This window comes from Bufo bufo, chromosome 1 (assembly GCF_905171765.1).
Source record: "Bufo bufo chromosome 1, aBufBuf1.1, whole genome shotgun sequence".
In the NCBI taxonomy this organism is placed as follows: Eukaryota; Metazoa; Chordata; class Amphibia; order Anura; family Bufonidae; genus Bufo; species Bufo bufo.
Window position 1 is genome coordinate 444,343,601 of NC_053389.1, and position 21,776 is coordinate 444,365,376.

Here is a 21,776-nt window from a genome sequence, read left to right on the forward strand (position 1 = left end):
CTTCTCCCTGGCTGTGACGCTCTCTCGCTGCGATTGGACTGCGCTACCGCCAATCACTTGAATGGCTACCATGAAATATTAAATTGCAGGGTAAATGACTGGCTGACCTTGGCTTCCCCTGGCTTAATAGCAGAATAGTCTTCTCAGGACTCCACAACTTAATCGGGCTCATGTTTACTGTTGTAAGAGAAAGTGTTCTAAGGAAAATTCTATGTGGTACTATATCTCCTTATGGAGTAGAGAGTGCCATGGGACTCATGTGCAATGCTCCTCTGGGAAAAGATATGCAAATTATTACCTCTCTTTTAAAAAATGCAGATGAGTGTCTGGTTTGACTTACATCCTAACTTATGTTTCAAGGCCTGTTTAGAGGGTTGGACATTGACTTATATAGGATAGCTACTTTTGGAAAGAGAGCTAACTCTTACCATGTTTGATCAATATGTTAGAAGAACAATAAAAAAGTATTCAGATGTATACTGTACAATGACCTTAGGTTTCTATGGGGTATAATTTTGACAGATGTAGATCTGGTTACTGTTTTTTCAATAATACTCAAAGGGACAAAGGATGTACAGTACAGACCAAAAGTTTGGACACACCTTCTCTTTCAAAGAGTTTTCTTTATTTTCATGACTATGAAAATTGTAGATTCACACTGAAGGCATCAAAACTATGAATTAACACATGTGGAATTATATATATAACAAACAATTGTGAAACAACTGAAAATATGTCATATTCTAGATTCTTCAAAGTAGCCACCTTTTGCTTTGATTACTGCTTTGCACACTCTTGGCATTCTCTTGATGAGCTTCAAGAGGTAGTCCCCTGAAATGGTTTTCACTTCACAGGTGTACCCTGTCAGGTTTAATAAGTGGGATTTCTTGCCTTATAAATGGGGTTGGGACCATCAGTTGCGTTGAGGAGAAGTCAGGTGGATACAAAGCTGATTCAGTCCTACTGAATAGACTGTTAGAATTTGTATTATGGCAAGAAAAAAGCAGCTAAGTAAAGAAAAACGAGTGGCCTTTGAAAGTAACGGCTATTTGACCATGAAGGAGAGTGATGGGGTGCTGCGCCAGATGACCTGGCCTCCACAGTCACCGGACCTGAACCCAATCGAGATGGTTTGGGGTGAGCTGGACCGCAGAGTGAAGGCAAAAGGGCCAACAAGTGCTAAGCATCTCTGGGAACTCCTTCAAGACTGTTGGAAGACCATTTCAGGGGACTACCTCTTGAAGCTCATCAAGAGAATGCCAAGAATGTGCAAAGCAGTAATCAAAGCAAAAGGTGGCTACTTTGAAGAACCTAGAATATGACATATTTTCAGTTGTTTCACACTTGTTTGTTATGTATATAATTCCACATGTGTTAATTCATAGTTTTGATGCCTTCATAGTCATGAAAATAAAGAAAACTCTTTGAATGAGAAGGTGTGTCCAAACTTTTGGTCTGTACTGTATATGTTATTTTTACAATGGAATTTAACAGCAGGAAAAAAGTAGGGGGTAATTTATTAAGATCTGTGTTTTAAACGCAGTCTTAATAACCCCTATAGCTGGTGATGGATCTGCTAAAGTTATGTAGAGGCGCCGGCCTCTACATAACTTCGGCGCATCCAGCGCCAGTCTAAATGTAAGACAGCTTCCTAGCTGTCTTACATTTAGACCATTTTCTATGCCTAAAACAGGCGTAAAAAATGTCGGATGACTCGGGCCTGCCGCCTGTCCACTTCCCCACCACACCCACTTTTTTAGACCTGGTGTGAGCGGGAAAAAGTCATAGATTTCAGCACAAATAACCCTTGCGCCGTAATGTGCACCAGAAATATGCCTAATACAAGCATATTTCTGGATAATAAATGAACCCCTCAGTGTTCAACTGTACGGTGCAATCATGTTGTAATCTTAGCCCGAGTCAATTGTCATGCCTCTCAGTAGTAAAGAATATAATACTATGCAATGCGTCACGCACAGTCTGGTCTGACGATATATCAGGTTTAATAAAGGCTGTTTCCTTTCAATAAAAGAATGTAACATTATATCTGATGTGTTATGTCCTTCAGAACAGGAAAAATTCCAGTTAATGAAGAAGAACAGACAAATGTGCCTTACATTTATGCGATTGGAGATGTGCTGGAAGATAAATTAGAACTTACCCCAGTAGCTATCCAGGCGGGTCGCTTATTGGCCAGAAGACTATATGGAAACTCAACTCTAAAGGTCAGTTATCTCCATTTTGTATGTGACTAGATATGAGATTCCTGCATGTGCTGATGATTTGTTTGGTTTCCTACAGTATTAACCCATTATAAAGAATTTGACATACTAAAAATAATGCAGATTCCATATGATGGATCTCAATTATATACATGAGAACCCAGGTTTCCTCCAAAGCCAAACTTAGCATTTTTAAAAGGATGCATAAATAGACATAAGATGTGAACTTTGTTTCCCCTAAAATTGACCATACAGAATGTGCCCCTTAGTTACCTTACACTTCAACTGAGAATAGGCAGTGCTGCTTCTAACAACGAGCCACCCTTCTCCATGCTGTATCTGGTATTGCAGAGTAGAGCCATTCTACAAGCCCTGGTGAACAACTCCTTTAGTAAGATGTTTGAATACACTAAATTTTGGGTGCCACCAGAGTTTTAGAGAATAACCTTATCTTGGAAACAGGGGCATAACAAGCGGAAATTCCATACTGCTACTCTAAACGCCTATATTTCAGTCTAATCTCTTGTAACACATTTCTACCCACTAATTATGTGATTATTAAGATCGTTGTGCCTTATAATTTATACTCAATATTAATGCATGTATTATGTCTCTTACCCAGTGTGACTATATAAATGTTCCAACAACCGTATTTACTCCTCTGGAATATGGTGCCTGCGGTTTGTCTGAGGAAAATGCCATATTGAAGTATGGGGAGGAAAATATAGAGGTAAGAAAAAACACCCAGTCCCATATACATTGCCAGTGCACACAATGGGAGAAGTTTATCAAATCTAGTTCAAGTAAAAAAGCGGAGCAGGTTTCAGCACATGTTTTTCAGGCATCGACCTAAATGGTTCTTATAGGTATCTGCTCCACTCTTCCTTTGCACATAAAGGAACAGATCTAGCAATGGATCCTATTGATTCCATGGATGACATAATATTTTTTTCCATCCATGCATTATGGTCTGTTTTCATATTCGTACAAAAAGTGCTCTCAACATAAGGCTAGTATGAACATAGGCTAAATGACTTTACTCTGCAACATCTACCACTACTATACTGCAGTGCAACAGAATTCAGAAAGTTCTGCCACCCATGACAAGTATCCTACACAGTTTATTTTGGCTCTGTATTGTATTTTGCTGCCTTTGTCTAAGGTTCACGAAATGTTTTCTGTAGGTTTACCACAGTTATTTCTGGCCTTTGGAATGGACCGTCCCCTCAAGAGACAACAACAAGTGTTATGCAAAAGTCATCTGCAACATAAAAGACAATGTAAGTGCGGAAAATATTACAGTATTGCTCAGCTCTAAGGGGTTATCCAGGTTTCTAAAATTGATGGCCTATCCTTAGGACAGGCCATCAATATTAGATTAGTGGGTGTGCAAGTCTCGGCACCCCCTCGTACGAGCCCTGCAGCCTATTGTTCAAATTGATCCATGTTCAGTGCCATACTTTTATAAGTGTGCTTTGTATTGCAGTTTTAGAAACACTAAGCTAGAAAACTGTGAATACCGGTATAAATGTTAACAACAATGTGTTGGGAGAGCTATTAAACAGTACATAACCTCTCAGAATATCAAGACTTCTAAGTCTTTTTTTAGATTAAGGCAATAGTAAAATGTGTTATCAAAGCCAAACTAGTGGGCACAATTGATCCAAGTGACCCCATAAAGGTGCTAGATCATGTGAGCTCTTCCTGACTCCTTAGATGCAACTCTGGTAGGATTGGGTAAGGATATACAAGCTTTTCTAATCTGCTGAAGCTTTTAATATATACAGCCTAATGCCAGCCAGGCACATTAAATAGCTGTTGACTGAGCAATTGTTTGGCTGACAGCTATTCATCCTGACCCCCCCCCCCCCTTTCCCCTCTACACATGCCTGCTCGGCAGAGATCAGCCAGTTGAAAACCTACTGCTAGATATATATCCCACAACATTTTCCATTGGGAGAGGGTCGGGAAGTCCCCAATCATTAGATGGTTAGTCATTCCTATTGAAATCAGATTAGATGGCCCCCATATGCCTTAGATGGTTTGGGTGACATTTTATCTAATATTTAGGGCCAGCTTAATTCTCAGCCCTTACACCATATTAGACTAGCCATTCACTGTACATGGCAGATGATCTGTGATTCCGTGGACTGCTCAGGTCCTACAAGTAAGGTTTATCTACAGTCATATACACAGTACACAGAAATGTGTGTGGGAGAAGAAAGGGAATGGGCTGTGATCCAAATTCTACAGGTCACTTTGTCATTGTTTTATTCTTTTCTAACATGTCCCTATTGCCATACAGGCAAATTTGTAAAATGTAATACTGGAGAAGGGAATGCACATACTGTATGCCACCATACTGCTCCCAATGATCTATTCAGCTCACATGTACAACTGTAGCTTCATATAGCAATCCATTCCAGGAGAGGCATGATGGTGGTGAAGTTATGACAACCACTTTATTTGGCCTTGTGGAATATACAGTATGTTAAAATGGAGGAATGGCTATTAATGGCAAGATCTGTAAGCGTAATTTCTGGAATGGGGTTTCAAGGGGGTTCAAAGCTGCATAGTACAACAGAGAAAAAAAAAAGAAAAAATTCAATAAACTTTTACTTTAAATATGAAAAATGTTACGCATATTGTGGCCAATATTATACTGTGTGGCTATTACTCGTCTTTTCATATTCATGAAATTAATTACCTAATAGGTTCTAAGCAATTTTATCATCCTTACAAGTTATGTTCTGACCAAGACATGTTACATTAATTTTATAAAAAAGCCCTTAAAATAATAATATAATGACCACATTCCCTCAATATAAAAAAGATTTATAGTGATAAAATATCATTAAAGTTAATGTTCAGACTACTGACGGAATTGTTAAAGCTTATGTCAAATGTTTTCTTCAAAGCTTCTTTGCTATTGAAAGATTACTTTTTTTATATATATAAAAATCACATTTCTTACACGATTGTTATTATATAAAGCTTTTTCTGTCTTGCTGTAACCCCCAATGAAAGGAATGAAAACTGTTCCTCATTTATAATATTCAAAGTGGTCAAATAAGGCATAGGGCCGTGACTTAGGGGGCACTATACACAAGAGTACTGAAAGAGGACAGACACTGGGGAAAAGTATGTAAAGTGGTGGTGCAGGTGGGTGACTAGGTGACAGCTCTAATATGACTACATTTTATACTATGCTACAGGGGAAATATTATGCAGTATGTAAGAACTAGTTATCCTAATTTGCTGTAGATTATATTACCTGTATTAGAAGAGTGAAGGGAGCCTCTGAATGCTCTCTCTCTCTCTCTCTCTCTCTCTCTCTCTCTCTCTCTCTCTCTCTCTCTCTATATATATATATATATATATATATATATATATATACTGTATGGACAATCTTGGTGAAACATTACTAGGCAATAAAAGAAAGAAAACCTTACATTATATATAAAATTATATTAAATGACCTACAAAAAGCTTTGTCAGCAATCAGTGGTCCTCATTACACTTGCAGCATGCAATGCACAACAGTATTAACCCCCAAATTGATATACAGTGGTCCCTCAAGTTACAATATTAATTGGTTCCAGGACGACCATTGTGTGTTGAAACCATTGCAACTTGAGTAATCGGAACTAAAGCTCCAAAATGTCATCCAAGATAACAGAAAATTAAGATTTAAGAAAAATAGGCAGAAAACAAAGACAGATAAAGCAAGTCCTTACATATAACAGTCAGGAATAGCTGCTAACTAGCAACTAATACAGTTATTTTACCGGAGAAGTGGTTGGATCTGAGTCTGAGGCATTGTATGTTGAGTCTGGTTTCAACTTATGATGGGTCAGAAAAGACCATTGTATGTTGAAAATATTGTATCCTGAGGCCATTGTATCTTTAGGGATCACTGTATTATTATTATTATTATTGCTTTACTAGTGGTCTAGGTAAGAGTTCTCATTCAGCTTTTTACACTCTGTGGTTTTCAGCACTTGGACAGCTCAGTAAGAGCTTGCTGAGAACATAATATTGTATTACAGTAGGTGGGCTCAATCCGAACCATACACGTGTATTTTCAGACATACAGTCACACCCATCTAGCTAACCATCAGGATCATCCCTAGAACATGCAGCCATTGTATAATCTCAAGCAATTAACACAGTCTCTAGGTGTTTAATTACTTTTTTCTGCAAAACCGGGATTGCGTGGTCATCAATTTATTGTGTCCCAGATTGTGACAGAACCTTTCTTCCTGTCTACTCTTGATGAAGAGTACATGATGTTTTGACAATTACTTATAAGCTGCAATTTCTGGAAGCACTAAAATGCTTTTCCAGTAACCAGCAGCAGAATAAATACATAAGGTTGACTGTAAGAAAATCTCATCCCTGACCATAGGATTGCATCAGTACATACGCTGGTGGTTTGTGATAATCAGCAATTACTACTTTCTTGCCCTGACCTGACACATCCCATGAATTAACATAATAAAAGACTGCTGCTTATGACTTTTACTGCTGTCATCAAAAATAGGCCTGCATTTTCCTAAAATGTCGACCTGATAAGACTTCATAAAGTCTGTACTCTAGTAATACAGTCTGTAAAATGTGCAGAGATAAGGGTAATAAAATGACCTATCCATCATCCTTCCTTCTAGCCTCCAGTTTAGTGTCACATCAGATATCAATGTTATGAAAGTTAAATAAGTAAAAAAAGGAATCAAATTACCATCCTCCTTGGAAGGTGGCTGTCACCTTGCACCGCTCACCTGTGTTGTGCTGCCTATGGTAATGTGGCAGGCCATAATCATAAAGATGATGAATTGAATGCAGCAGAACAGCATCAATTCTGCTAACCTGACTTGTGAAGGCTGTTGACCCTCATAAAGCATGCTGACTTATGCGCTGCATGTCCGGGGTAGTGATTGCCTTAGAGATTAGACGCCTAGCACATACTGACTGTTCCCCAATGATCAAGCGCCATCAGCACAAAGTGGTAGTAATTGTGACATTTAGAACTAATTGAGGTTTGAGGGAAAATGCTGACATTTCAATATCATTCCTGGGAGAAGCAATTCCCATCTAACTAAATTTGTGTGTAGATCTGTTATAGGTAACTGAATAGCGGTTTACATATTTTTACATGCCGGGTGAGAATATTAGAAAGTTAACATTATGCACAGTGTGAATTTATTTCTATACTTCAAAGTGTAATTCTTGTTTTATAAAACTTTTGACTCGCCATAGGGATATGTCACAAGTTTTTATTGCTGAAACACCCACCAATCACTAAAAAGGGTACAGAATCACTCAGTTGAGTGTTGTACTGTATACCTTCAGCTTTCATCAGCTCTGCACAGCTCTTCTCTGTATATGGATCCATAGCATTTAGCTGAATGCTTCTTCTTCTTCGTTTTGGTGATCAGTGGGGGTCTCACTGCCTGGATCCCCACCAATCAAAACTTCTGACATGTCAAACATTTTATAAAATTATAGCTACTCTTTCAAGCAAAGACCCATTCACTGGTGTGTAACACTTAAAGGTGTTATCTGGCCCAGGAGTAGGCTTAAAGAAGGGTCCAAACATGTGCCCAAAGCAAAAGAAAAACTCAGCTAACTGGTTCACATTCCCACTGGAGATGATGATCTTCTATGAGTCTCTGGCCTTGGTGGTCACATGTGAAAAAATGGCACATCACTGCAGTGAGATCCACAACATAGAAACATAGAATGTGTCGGCAGATAAGAACTGTTTGACCCATCTAGTCTGCCCAATATACTGACAATCATACAACTCCTTCCTCTGTAACTATATTTTAAGAAATTAAAGCGTAATCAACATCATATTTTTAGGTGTATATATATGGGTTCTCTATATTGTTTTTATTTTTTTTCTCTAACAGGAAAGAGTGGTGGGTTTCCATGTCCTTGCCCCTAATGCTGGAGAAATCACGCAAGGGTTTGCGGTTGCCATAAAATGTGGTCTCACCAAAGAACAATTGGACTGTACAATAGGAATACATCCCGTATGTGCAGAGGTGAGTTCTGGGAATGGGATATTTTATAACATTGTTTAATATGGGATCATAAGTAATTATAGTATGCCAGTATGCATGTCACATAACAGTAGCCAGAAGAAAGACAGAGCTTGAAATAGAACTGCAGAGCGTGTTCTTTTCTAAGACAAGCAGGACAAACCTTAGGAATTATAGCAGCTGCTTCTCTCATTAGAAGTCAGCACAAAGTCTGAGAAGCTTAGAAAAAAATATTATTGGTTCTAAATTATAAAATGCATCCAACTTCAGAAAAATTAATAATAGTTATGGCAATTTGTGGGATTTATTGAAGACTTCTCTTATAAGTTCAAAATCATCCAAGGTCAGAACTGACATCTAATATACTGAGTAGCTATGCAGAGCAATGTCTCAATCCACTATGAAGTGCTGAAGCTAAGATCTCTTCTTCTCCATGCTGCTTAAGGCCTCGTGCACGTGACCGTATTCTGCATCCGTGTCTAATCCACACAGACCCATTCATTTCTAGGGATCTACCTAGAAAAATGCACAGCACGTGGAAGTCATTTGTGTGTTATGTCTGTAAATTATGGAACATGTCCTATTCTTGTCCATATTGTGGGTGAGAATAGTCGTTTTCAGTGATGAGTGAGGAAAAATGCGGCGTGCACACGGAAGGTATCCTTATTTTGCAGATCCGTGGTTTGTAGACCACAGCACAGACATTGTCAGGTGCATGAAGACTAAATGTCAAATCTAGTATAACTCCTTGTTATCATTAAACTTTTATGTGACTGAAAGCTAGCATGTGAACAGTTCATAGTGCGTTCTGCACACTGTTCCACATCAGGATGATCCATCTTGGCATCAGTGCCAGGCAAACCTGAGATGATGCTAGGGGGCACTGGGCTTTGGGAGCACATGGTAATCTGGATAAACATGCTTTATGCTTGTCAAGCAAAGGGTGGGTTAGACAGGTTGCCCACTGTGACTCAGTGGCCTACATACTAATGGAGTCCATCCAAGATGATTCGTAGTGCGCTAATAGATTTCATCATTTGTATACTTCATAGCGCACTGTATATTTTTAATTATTTGTATGACGTATAGGCAGTGTCGGACTGGGGTACTTAGGGCCCACCAGTATAACTGATTCTGGGGGCCCACCTTAGGGCTCCTGCACACAAACTTATTTTTTTTCCATGTCCATACCGTTCCCCTTACTTCAATGGGGCGCCAAAAAAAATTATGACTCTGTGTGCATTCCGTGTCTGTATGTCCGCGTGCCCGTTCTGCAAAATGATAGAACGTGTCCTATTATTGTCCACATTACAGACAAGGATAGGACTGTTCTATTAGAGGATGGCTGTTCTGTTCCGCATAATGTGGAATGCACACCCGGTATCCATGTTTTGCGGATCCGCAATTTGCAGACTGCAAAACATCCAACGGTCGTGTTCATGAGCCCTTACAGGGATAACAGAAATATTAAAGATGAAGTATGATGGCAGACATTCACAGCAAAATGCACAAACATACATGTGGCAGAATTCACACATATATGGATATCCTGCACTTAAGTCAGTCAGAAACAAGACACATGCAGCGCACACCAATCACTCATTGGACTGATGTGGGACACAAGACACTTATACGTGGCTCACATGCCACTGATGCATACTGCACATACACCACTGATCCATAGATCATATATAGCACACACCAATCACACATAGGAAACACGCAATGCACACACCAGACATTTATGCCTAACCCTATTAAGTGTAGCACACTTAAAGGGGTTAAAGGGGCTGTCTCACTTCAGCAATTGCCATTTATTATGTAGAGAAAGTTAATACAAGGCACTTACTAATGTATTGTGATTGTCCATATTGCTTCCTTTCCATCACATTACACACAGCACGTATCCGTGGTTATTACCACCGTGTAATCCAGCAGCGGTGGCAGTGCTTGCACACTATTGGAAAAGGTGTTGGACTATGCGTACTTCCAGCCTTTTCTTATAGTGTGTAAGCACGGCCACCACTGCTGGATTACACGGTGGTAATAACCACGGATATGTGCTGTGTGTAATGTGATGGAAAGGAGGCTATATGGAGTATCACAGTACATTGTAGTAAGTGCCTTGTATTAACTGCATTCTAAATGCCATTTACTGCAGTGAGACAAACCTTTTAACCCCTTTAAGCATAAATGTCTGGCATGAAATTTACCAAATCTTAACTTCCTCAGACTGCAGTGGTCCCAAAGAGAATAAATGGAGCAGCAGGCCATATGTGTGGCCTGTCACACGATCAAAAAGGGGCAACAGGACCCGTTCCTGGGATCAGTGGGGGTTGCAGAATCGGACCCCACTAATTATATAGTTATGCCCTATGGTGTGGAGAGGATAACTTGAAAACCTAGACAACCCCTTTAAATCCTCCACCACTCCACCACCAGTATCTCTTTACATGGCAGCAGTGATGCCTGTAAATATGGATTATGATCACTACCACCATGTAACCCATACGTGTCAATACTGGAGAATGTGACGCACTGTGCAGAATTTTTCAGTCATAAGTCCAACCCCCTTTGCAGGTCATAACCTTTAACAAAGCCCAAGCAAAGGTGCTAGAGGAGCAACGTGAGCAAAGAGCACAAATGGAGGGTCATAACTGAAGCATAGACATTAGGGTCATCTGAGGCAGGGTAATAGTAGGGATCCTGGAGCAGTGGTAACTGGAGAAGAGGCAATATTAGCGGTGCATTTAGAGTGGGGGCATCTGGAGCTGGGACATTTATGGGGGTGCACCTAAAGCAGAGGCATTAGGGTCACCTGAGGCAGGGTAATAGTGGGGATCCTGGAGCAGAGGTATTAGTGGGAAAATTGGAGAAGAGAAAAAATTAGGGGTGCATTTAGAGTTGGGGTATTGGTCGGCATCTGGAGCTGGGGCACTTATGAGAGTGCACCTAAAGCAGAGGCATTGGGGTGACCTAGGGCAGAGTCTCCCCAATGCCACTCTGAAGTCTGCAGAGAGCAGCACACATACACAGATCTGAGTCTACTATAAACAAATCCACAAATTCCCCCTTACAGTCTCCTACAGCTCAATACAGTCACACACCTGAGAAATCAGCCCAGCACTGCAGAGAAGTCCTTCTCTCCAGCAGCCAGTTTTCTGACAGCAAGGAGGGCAGGAGGATGGCCAGACATGTTCTCTACTCCTTCACTGCCAGCTGCCGAAAGTTAAGAAGATGCTGCAGGGCCACCTGTACAATTTACACCAGTAGGAGGCTGCATCACTGTGTGATACTGCCACCTAGTGACTACAATCTCCGGGCGGAAGGAGACTAGGGGCCCACCGAGGCATCTCCCGCCTCCACGGTGGGCCAGTCCGAGCCTGCGTATAGGGTACATACATATTTAAGTCATCATCTGGGTGATTCACAGTGCACTTTTATATACATCAGTCATCTGGATGATTCACGAAGCACTCATATATATCAATGTACAAATTGTTAAACTGAACCATCTGGATAGAAAAAAGTTCCATGTTTAACAAGTTTATTGCAGTAAATGAATTGTCACTGTCCTTGTTTGTTGCGGTTGTTTAGACTGTGAACACGTGCCTCATGAGGACGCTTACATAAAAACACATCAAATAAGCTTTGCGGACAAACTTAACATCGAGCTTGTCAAAGCAGCGTATTGATGCTCCCACAAAAGATGTATTTGATACAGTAAATTAAGGCCTTTGAACAAACCCAAGCAGACACATTACAATTTTCTCTAATTATTCTGTTACATTTACTCTCTGCTGCAGCATGACACATTGCAGAAATGCATTTTTAACTGGAGCTATCATAACCCACGTCTTAGGCTTGGTACATGCATTGCACTGTAGTAATGATTTTCTTGGGGGGAACTGGCATGTTACATATAAATATATTCTATGTAATGTTTTTTTAATTAAAGTAAGAGGATTTTTTAATTAAAGTGGGTGGTTGCATGACAAACAATCTTGCTTAACCCCTGTAATGACTTAATTAGAGCATCACACATTACACTGATAAATGCAATACTCTTCTGTGGGTATCTTTTATCCTGGCTTATCAACAAGATTAATAGCGCTTTCATACTGTTATCCTAATTCTATACCTACTATTATAATGAGGATTATCCTTCAAATAACATTCCCCTCACAGCAGCAGTAAAATAATAATGGATTAACTATCTATACATTAGGTATTATCATTTGTGCTGACTGCTACAGAAGGGCAACATTTTATATTGAATTTAAAATGGTATAGTACTGCCGAAATGGAAAAGAGAAACAGCCCAAAATATGAAAAAATCTGTTGACTTAAAAAAATCCCCTTTCTGATCGCAGTATACATTTAAATAGAAATTGCACCATCAATTGCAAGTCTTTTTGGCTGAACTTTTCACTGGGCAGTAGTGGTATGATTTTCCAGTGCTCCACTATCATCCTGCTACCCTTATCCTGCACCAGCACCACTCCACATGAAGTGGAATTTCCCTAACATTCTTCACCACTTTATTCTTTGAAAAGTGATGGTGAATAATGCCTCCATTATGTTCAGTAGCGTGAGCTGTACACCCCAACAAGAATATGTTTTATATATTTCAGTGCTCTTATGCTCTTCCATAGATTGGTGTACAGCTTTTCCTGTATGCCAGTCTCAATACATCGGCCTCAAGCACGTCTATTCAGTGCACACAGATGGCATGTCCCAACATATGGTTTCTCCGTAAGAAGCTATATGCTTCTAAGAAGCAATACTTTTCGAGAACAATACTAACATAGCATAACATGGAATTAATGATAATAAATACATTAGTACAGTATAGGCCCAAAGATTTCTATGGGCACAGAATTTCTGCTTTATGGTTATTTTTTGCCCTACACGTGAAGCTGAATTCCTACATTTAAGCCTAGAACATAATACCCCTGTATAACTGCCCTTCATTTAGTCACTCTTCGTCAAGCTTTTTTTTTTTTTTTTACCATTTAACCCCTTAAGGACTCGGCCCTATTTCACCTTCTGGACTTTTTTGCAAATCTGACCAGTGTCACTTTAAGTGCTGATAACTTTAAAATGCTTATCCAGGCCATTCTGAGATTGTTTTTTCGTCACATATTGTACTTCATGACACTGGTAAAATGAAGTAAAAAAAAAATCATTTTTATTTATAAAAAAATACAAAATTTACCAAAAATTTGTAAAAAAACTGCAAATTTCCAAGTTTCAATTTCTCTACTTCTATAATACATAGTAATACCTCCAAAAATAGTTATTACTTTTTTCCCCATATGTCTACTTCATGTTTGGATCATTTTGGGAATGATATTTTATTTTTTGGGGATGTTACAAGGCTTAGAAGTTTAGAAGCAAATCTTGAAATTTTTCAGAAATTTTAAAAAACCCAATTTTTAGGGACCAGTTCAGGTCTGAAGTCACTTTGCGAGGCTTACATAATAGAAACCACCCAAAAATTACCCCATTCTTTAAACTACACCCCTCAAGGTATTCAAAACTGATTTTACAAACTTTGTTAACCCTTTAGGTGTTCCACAAGAATTCATGGAAAATAGAGATACAATTTCAAAATTTCCCTTTTTTGGCAGATTTTCCATTTTAATCATTTTTTTCCAGTTACAAAGCAAGGGTTAACAGCCAAACCATACTCAATATTTATGACCCTGATTCTGTAGTTTACAGAAACACCCCATATGTGGTCGTAAACTACTGTACGGGCACATGGCAGGGCGCAGAAGGAAAGGAATGCCATGCGGTTTTTGGAAGGCAGATTTTGCTGGACTGTTTTTTTTTGACACCATGTCCCATTTGAAGCCCCCCTGATGCACCCCTAGAGTAGAAACTCCCAAAAAGTGGCCCCATTTTAGAAACTACGGGATAGGGTGGCAGTATTGTTGGTACTAGTTTAGGGTACATATGATTATTGGTTGCTCTATATTACACTTTTTGTGAGGCAAGATAACAAGAAATAGCTGTTTTGGCACCGTTTTTATTTTTTGTTATTTACAACATTCATCTGACAGGTTAGATCATGTGATATTTTTATAGACCAGGTTGTCACGGATGCGGCGATACCTAATATGTATACTTTTTTTTATTTATGTAAGTTTTACACAATGATTTCTTTTTTTAAGCCAAAAAAATCATGTTTTAGTGTCTCCATATTCTGAGAGCCATAGTTTTTTCATTTTTCTGGCGATTATCTTAGGTAGGGTCTCATTTTTTGAGGGATGAGATGAAGGTTTGATTGGCACTATTTTGGGGTGCATATGACTTTTTGATCGCTTGCTATTACACTTTTTGTGATGTAAGGTGACAAAAAATGGTTTATTTAGCACAGTTTTTTTTTTTTTTTTACGGTGTTCATCTGAGGGGTTAGGTCATGTGATATTTTTATAGAGCCGGTTGATACGAACGTGGCGATACCAAATATGTATACTTTTATTTTAAGTTATGTAAGTTTTACACATTAACAGCTTTTTTAAAACCAAAAAAATGATGTTTTAGTGTCTCCATATTCTGAGCCATAGTTTTTTTTATTTTTTAGGCGATTGTCTCAGGTAGGGGCTAATTTTTTGAGGGATGAGGTGACGGTTAGATTGGTACTATTTTGGTGGGCAAACGCCTTTTTGATCGCTTGCTGTTGTACTTTTTGTGATGTAAGATGACAAAAAAATGGTTTATTTAGCACAGTTTTTATTTTTTACAGTGTTCATCTGAGGGGTTAGGTCATGTCATATGTTTATAGAGCCGGCCGATACGGACGCGGCGATACCTAATATGTATACTTTTGTTTTTTCCCCTATTTTTTACCAATTTTTTTTTAACTTTATTTGGGGAAAATGAAGTTTTTGTTTATTTTTACTTGAAACTTTACATTTTTGGGGGGAAAACTTTATTTTTTCAACTTTTTTTTTCACTTTATTTTTTGTCCCACTTTGGAACTTGAACTTTTGGGGGTCTAATCCTTTACAATGCATTCCAATACTTCTGTATTGGAATGCAATGGCTGTATGAGTAATACTGTGTGTATTACTCATACAGCTTCCGGCCTGTGAGATCCAGGGGGCTGGATCTCACAGGCTCGTCACCGGAAGGCAGCGCAGATGCCTAAGGAAGCCCCATGGGGACCCGATGGCACCACCGCCACCGCACCAGGTAAAAGCTGCAAACCGCAGGTCTAAATTGACCTGCGGTTTGCGGCAATCGCCGACACAGGGGGTCACGGGACCCCCCCGCACATTTAGCCGAGGTGCCTGCTCAATGACTGGAGCAGGCACCGGGTTCCGATCACCGCCGGGCGGCGGTGATCGGAACTATACATGATGTACCGGTACGTCATAGGTCCTTAAGGACTCGGGAACCATGCCGTACCGGTACGTCATGGGTCCCTAAGGGGTTAAAGGGGTTGTCTGGGTGTTTAATAATAATGACCTATCCTTAAGATAGATCATCCATATCTTAATATCCCCTCAATGTTTGAAGAGACCATGGTGCTCCAGTGAGTGCTGCAGCCTCTTCCTAGGACAGTGACATCTGTCATCTGTCACATGGCCATCTGTCACATGGCCTACTAGTCCCTTTCAGCTGTGAGAAGGCTGTGACAGTCAAAAAAGCGTTGTGGCTTCCTTAAATAGCTGATCGGTGGGGATGCCAGGAGACGGATCCCCGTCATTCTGAAATTAATGACTTATCCTGAGGATAGGTCATCAATATTAAACACCTGGACAGAGCAAAATCATCACGCAAATTATTGACTTTGACCATCTTGCAAATAAAGGAAAAAAATTAAATAATATACAACCATCGCAAAATGGGACATATGGAGTACATGGGATTTCAGAGTGACAAAAATTGCAAAAGCATCCTGCGTGAACCTACCCTTAGGCCTTCAGGGTTCTTGCTGCTGCCTATAGTACTAAAATGTGCCTTTAAACAAGTTTACTAATATGATGTTTTAGAACATGCATCTTTCATCATGGAGGAAGGGTAAAATAAATCTTTTACTGCTTGAAGAAATTCTCCTTACAGTGCAGTGATTTGTATTTTGCTTTGCGCAAGACATGTCAGTAATTGTCATTTATCTTTGATAACGGAGAAAGGAAACGCAGTGTGGTTTCCTCCGTTCATGTACTATGTCTGCCTTTGATTGCAAACACAAAATTATCTAGAAATGTCCACTTGTCTATTCATGACTGCACTTAGGAATAATCAATCATAGTTCTTTGAAAAAATCAGCAAAATTTTCTAAATAGCAACATAATCTCTGCTTTCAGATTTTCACCACCCTAAGTGTGACGAAGCGGTCTGGAGGAAACATTCTGCAGTCTGGATGCTGAGGTTAAACCCCGCTGTTTGTTGCTGTTGGCCATTATCTCACAAAGCAAGCGAGCTAAACTGCTAATGCCAGAAGACAATGCCAAGGGAAGAGAATAAGGAGCATCTACATGACCGAAGAACAAGAAGCTCATTAGCTTTGAGAATGGCAGCGAACAATACAGCTAGATTACTGGAAGTAAACTACTGCAGTGCACCCTCTCAGTGCTTTTGTGATGTCACAACCCAAAGCCATAATTGGTGGGTTTTGACTGAAGAACTGCAAGCTTGGTTTATGGACGCTGGGGAATAAGTCCCTAAAGTTTAAGTGGAATGAATATAGACAACTCTTTTAAGGGCAAAATGAGTTTAAAGGGTTTCAGAGTTGGCTAGGGAATCTTGGGGTCCACCAGAGAAAATTATTCTTGAGGCGGAACCAATAAAGTTTAACAGGTTTTAAATCAAATAAATAGACTGTAGCGGCAAGTGGATGACTCCAAAGGCTGCCAAATGGGTTTGTACTCTGGGATCATTGGTGCCTATTATGATATCAGTGCCGAGGTCCACTGGAGGATGCTGTGGTAGACTGGTGGGCCAGTCTGACCCTGAAGGGGTTGTCTGCTTTGGACAACTGGACAATCCCTTATTGTTTGAGCTGTGATCCTCTGGGAAATAAAAAGCAGCAAGTGAACAATTCCTCTACAGGGCCAGGGCAAAATAATGCATTACATGGTGCCCTTTGAAATCATAGGGCTGGCTGTTTAATGCACGGATATGCCAGGTCCAAGATGTTCTTTGTAGATGCCTTCCACTCAGTCTACCTGATATTAGTCCCATACAAGAAACCCCATTCCATTAACTCATAATGCCCACGTAGAGTACTGTATTTGAAAATGGGTTTTCTAAATCAGGGAATATAACCCTTTAACTTATAGTCTATGTGATATGAACACTAGGTTGATGCTACACTGTGATACATTTTTTGGCTTCTATGTTTCCACTTTAAGTTATTATTTTTCTATTGGTAATATTAGAAGTTGTATGAGATAAATTGCTATCTGCTAATTCAATTTTTCCCAAAGTTGCAGCAGGCTGTGTGGGCAGATGACAGTTCTTTTGTATCATAAAGTCACGGATGTAGCTGTCTCTAATGCAAAGTATTAAAAAATGACTAAATTAGATGATTTTGTACAATGCAATGTATCAATGACATATGCTTACAGTATATACCTCTGTGCAGTAAATTACATCTTTTGCTGAACTACACAGGAGACATTTATGTAAGCTAATGCAAAAGTTGCTGCACTCAATGCATTGTACTAGAGATTTGTATATATGTTGTAAATTGTATTATCCAACTACAGATATGTCAACTGCACGTGTGGTGCACTAAGTTATTTTTGTGTAGTTCTTGTATTTGTTACTATTTTGTATATTGATATACATTCATGCTGTGAAAAGGCCATAGGAAATTTTATTGCTTCAAAAATATTATTTATTGAGGGGTTTATTAAAATTTATGAACCCAGTGACCAAAAAAATGAAGAGATGAAAGGACTGTTGCTTCTGATCGTAATGTAAATGCAGCACAGCTAGACAGTGGGCACATGTCCAATAGCCAAGAGCTGATATTAAGAGTGCTAGAAGTTACAGAACATTTGCACATATCTCACTATTATTGTAACCACCCCTATTCACTCAATTATGTTGTGTGTTTTATGTCTTTATTAACACATGAATATTTCTAAATTATGGCTCTATTTTGTCAAATAGTAACCTTATTCAGAAAATAAAATGTGTTTTTTGATAAACATTGGCTGCTCAACTTTATTGGGAAGCGTGACGTTACACAAAGTTAATGGGCTGTAGAATTCTCCAGCTTCTAAAAGCATTTTGGCTGATAGTTTGCAAAGGAACCCACCAAGGATATGTTTTCTGTTACAGTCAAGCTATATGCACAGTGCTGTTTGCTCGTAGCTGTTCTATTTCTTGCAGTTTTTGCACAATTTGTTTAGAGAACAGTTACAAAGGCGAAGGATGTTTGATACTGGAAAGTTACCAATCAGTTTTAATAGAGAGTGCACAGATTGTATTAGCAATGTCAATAAATATGTTACGTCCCAGTAATGACCCAGTCATCAACATATCTAAGGCCTTAGCCACTGTATTGTCTGACACTTTGAAAGTAACCAACACTAAACTGATTGAAAAAGATTGCCCACATAGTTGAAGGGGTTTTCCAGTATCTACACATTGATGGCCTAATGACATGTTTAGTTACATGACAATGTTTAATGACATGACCCTCCAACTGCCACCATCTTATGGACGGAAGCAACGCCTGGATTGAACAAAAGGTTGGCTAAGCTAGGGCACAAGACTGGATATATTAGTAGATTGCATAAATACATTTTTAACACACTTTAAGATTAAAGGGGTCTTCCAGTACTTAGATATTGATGACTTATCCTGAGTATAGGCCATTGATATCAGACAGGTGGGGGTCTTAGACTTAGATATTGATGACTTATCCTCTGGATAGGCTATTGATATCAGACAGGTGGGGGTCTTATACCTACGGTATATATTGATGACATATCCTCAGGATAGGTCATCAATATTAGATAGGTGGGGATCCGGCATCTTGTACCTTCTCCAGTAGCTGTTTTGGTTGGCCAACTATGCTGGGAACTGTACGCTGGAAGGCTCCATCCACTGTGTAGTGATCTTGCTGAGGTACTGCAGCTCAACTCCCATTCAAGTTCAATGAAATTCTCTGCAGTGAAGGAAAGTGCTGATTTATGAATAGGAGGCAGGATGGAAGGAAATGTCGGCACTTTTAATTTTTTTGGGGGTTAATTTTTTTTTTAAACAAGTTCCTGCAGCATGGCCCCTGAAATAGAAGATTCATACTTACCTGCTCCACGCCGCACTGGTCCTCCGCACTGTCTCCGCTGCCTCAATCTTCCTGTCCCTGCGCTGTTTACACCTGGCAGTGCATGACCATGGTCGCTTACACTGCTGTATGGAAATGATTGGTTTCAGTGTTGACATGCTGCCTGTGGCCGCATCACCTCTGAATGAATGTGATTATGCTCATGCACTGCCAGATGTAAACAGTGCAAGGACCGGAAGATGGAGACAGTGGGAAGGACCAGAGCAGCAAGGATCAAGTAAATCTTCTCTTTTAGGGGCCATGTGCAATGAGCCAGACCGTGGGTACAGTTACACAGATGCCAAATTATGTAGTGGGTCAGGATATGGGTATAACAGTCTATAGTTTGTTCATGATGCCAATTGCAGTGGGCGCAGGGTACATTCACAGGGCCCTTTAAGGTGTTGTAACTCATGCCCCAGGTTAGGAATGCCAGAGTGGTGTAATGTCTCTGTATGGTAGTGGTAATAGTGTCAACGGTGTCTCCTACCTGGGTATGGCTGGACTCCTGGATCCTGGCTCACTTGCAATAAATTGTGTGTAGTGCTAGTAGGAGTAATAGAGGGATTTGCAGCAGAAATTGAGATTCAGACCTTTGGTAAAGTTCAAACTTGTCTTTACTGGTTGTAGCTTTCATCCAAGCAAGGTACACCATTAGTCTTTGGTCCCAGCAGGTATTGGCAATGTGTGGCATGAATTTATCTTCTGCTCTATCATGTACCTGGAGCTTTGCAGGAAAGGACGTCTGCTTGTTGCTCTGTAATGTGGCAGGAATTTGGCTTCTGCGCTTTCTATCTTCTGCTGTATGGGGACTGACTAGCTGAGGAGTAATTTGGCTTCTCCTGGGTCTCTGGTCTGTACTCACAGCTATCTTCACAGGGTATGCTTCTTCCTGGAACTGGAGTTGTCTGCTTGCTTATTCCAGCTGAGGCTGAAGAGCTCAGGCTGGGGATGATGATCAATGTCTCAGCCGAGACAAGATCCTGGCTTGGATCCCTATATCTGGGAGCTCCTACAAGCACAGCCTTCCCCTAGCAGGGGTGGCTGGCATTCTAACTTCTAACTTCCTTCTCTCCCCATGAGGCAGGATGTGGGCCCAACCCACTTTGCTTACAGAGGGGGAGCTAAACTGGAATGAACTATTCCAGTCTAGAAACACTAAACTGACTTAAAGAGCACCTTTCACCTGAAAATGCAAGTTAAACTAAAGATATACCCTTACTTGCCGGCCCCCGGTGGTGCTTATTCAGTTCTTCATTTTGCACTCAGTGCCCCCGTTTGTCCGCGGTGCCCCCCGCAATATCTCCCGCCTTCTATGCTAATAAGGCCATTCAGCTCAACTGGGCGGGCCTGCAAATGTTCTCCCGGGCGTGTCTTTCTTCTCCCTGGCACGGAGCGCATCCACCTGCTAACACATTGCTGCCACCTGCTAGTGAACCTGAAGAATGACAACAATATACATTTAACAAGGCTTTCAATACACATTTGTGAGGATATTATGTGGAATTACATGAGATGACAATGTAAATGCTCTTAACAGGTTGTAGCGGGGTAAAAGAGTTTTGTAATACAACTCTGGGGTGTTACACATGCTGAAGGAACTTGTTAAAAAAAATTTTTTTACCAGGAAATCCCTTTAAGTCCCTAATACACTGCACGATATTTGGGACAACTACTGGGAACAAGTGTCCACAGGAACGCTCATTCCTGATATCTGGCTGTATAATTGTGCCGCTGATGAGCCAATAAATCAGCAATCACTCGTTTGTCGGCTGATATGCATATTTTATCAAAATGAAAGATGTACAATCATCGGCAGGTCATCTCCTTGTGTAATCACAGATGTGCTACCAATAATCAATATAACTAAATGAAGAAGGAATGACTGCGGTAGTAATCATTCCTCCCCAGTCACTTTGCAGATAGGGACGCCCTGGTTAATAATAGAAGAATATACTAAAGCTAGAGATAAGTGTTCAGAGCATAACATGTATCATATGTGTGAATCCACTATCTGTATACCCAAGGGAGCAATAGATTAGATACAAATTTTTAATGTAGCGTGGCAAGCACAAATATTGCATTCATGTTCTCTTATATGAAGACATTTAATCCTTCTGAGTTTAAGAATTCAAAGAGCAGTCCTATCAGTGATTGACAGCCTCCCCTGTCTGACTCTGCATATGTCATGGAAGTACCTCAAACACAATCCTC

At 40.0% G+C, this 21,776-nt stretch overlaps 1 protein-coding gene across 1 annotated transcript in view; it reads left to right on the top strand.

Moving 5' to 3' along the window:
* The window catches only part of TXNRD1 (thioredoxin reductase 1), a 34,587-nt gene extending 16,210 nt beyond the window's left edge, over positions 1–18,377 (top strand). The window contains exons 10-14 of the mRNA XM_040408000.1: positions 2,069–2,225; positions 2,845–2,952; positions 3,407–3,502; positions 8,135–8,269; positions 16,588–18,377. Coding sequence (XP_040263934.1) covers positions 2,069–2,225; positions 2,845–2,952; positions 3,407–3,502; positions 8,135–8,269; positions 16,588–16,650 — 559 coding nt within the window. The 3' untranslated portion in view covers positions 16,651–18,377. The remainder of the gene's footprint in view (positions 1–2,068; positions 2,226–2,844; positions 2,953–3,406; positions 3,503–8,134; positions 8,270–16,587) is intronic.
* Positions 18,378–21,776: the final 3,399 nt, after the last annotated feature.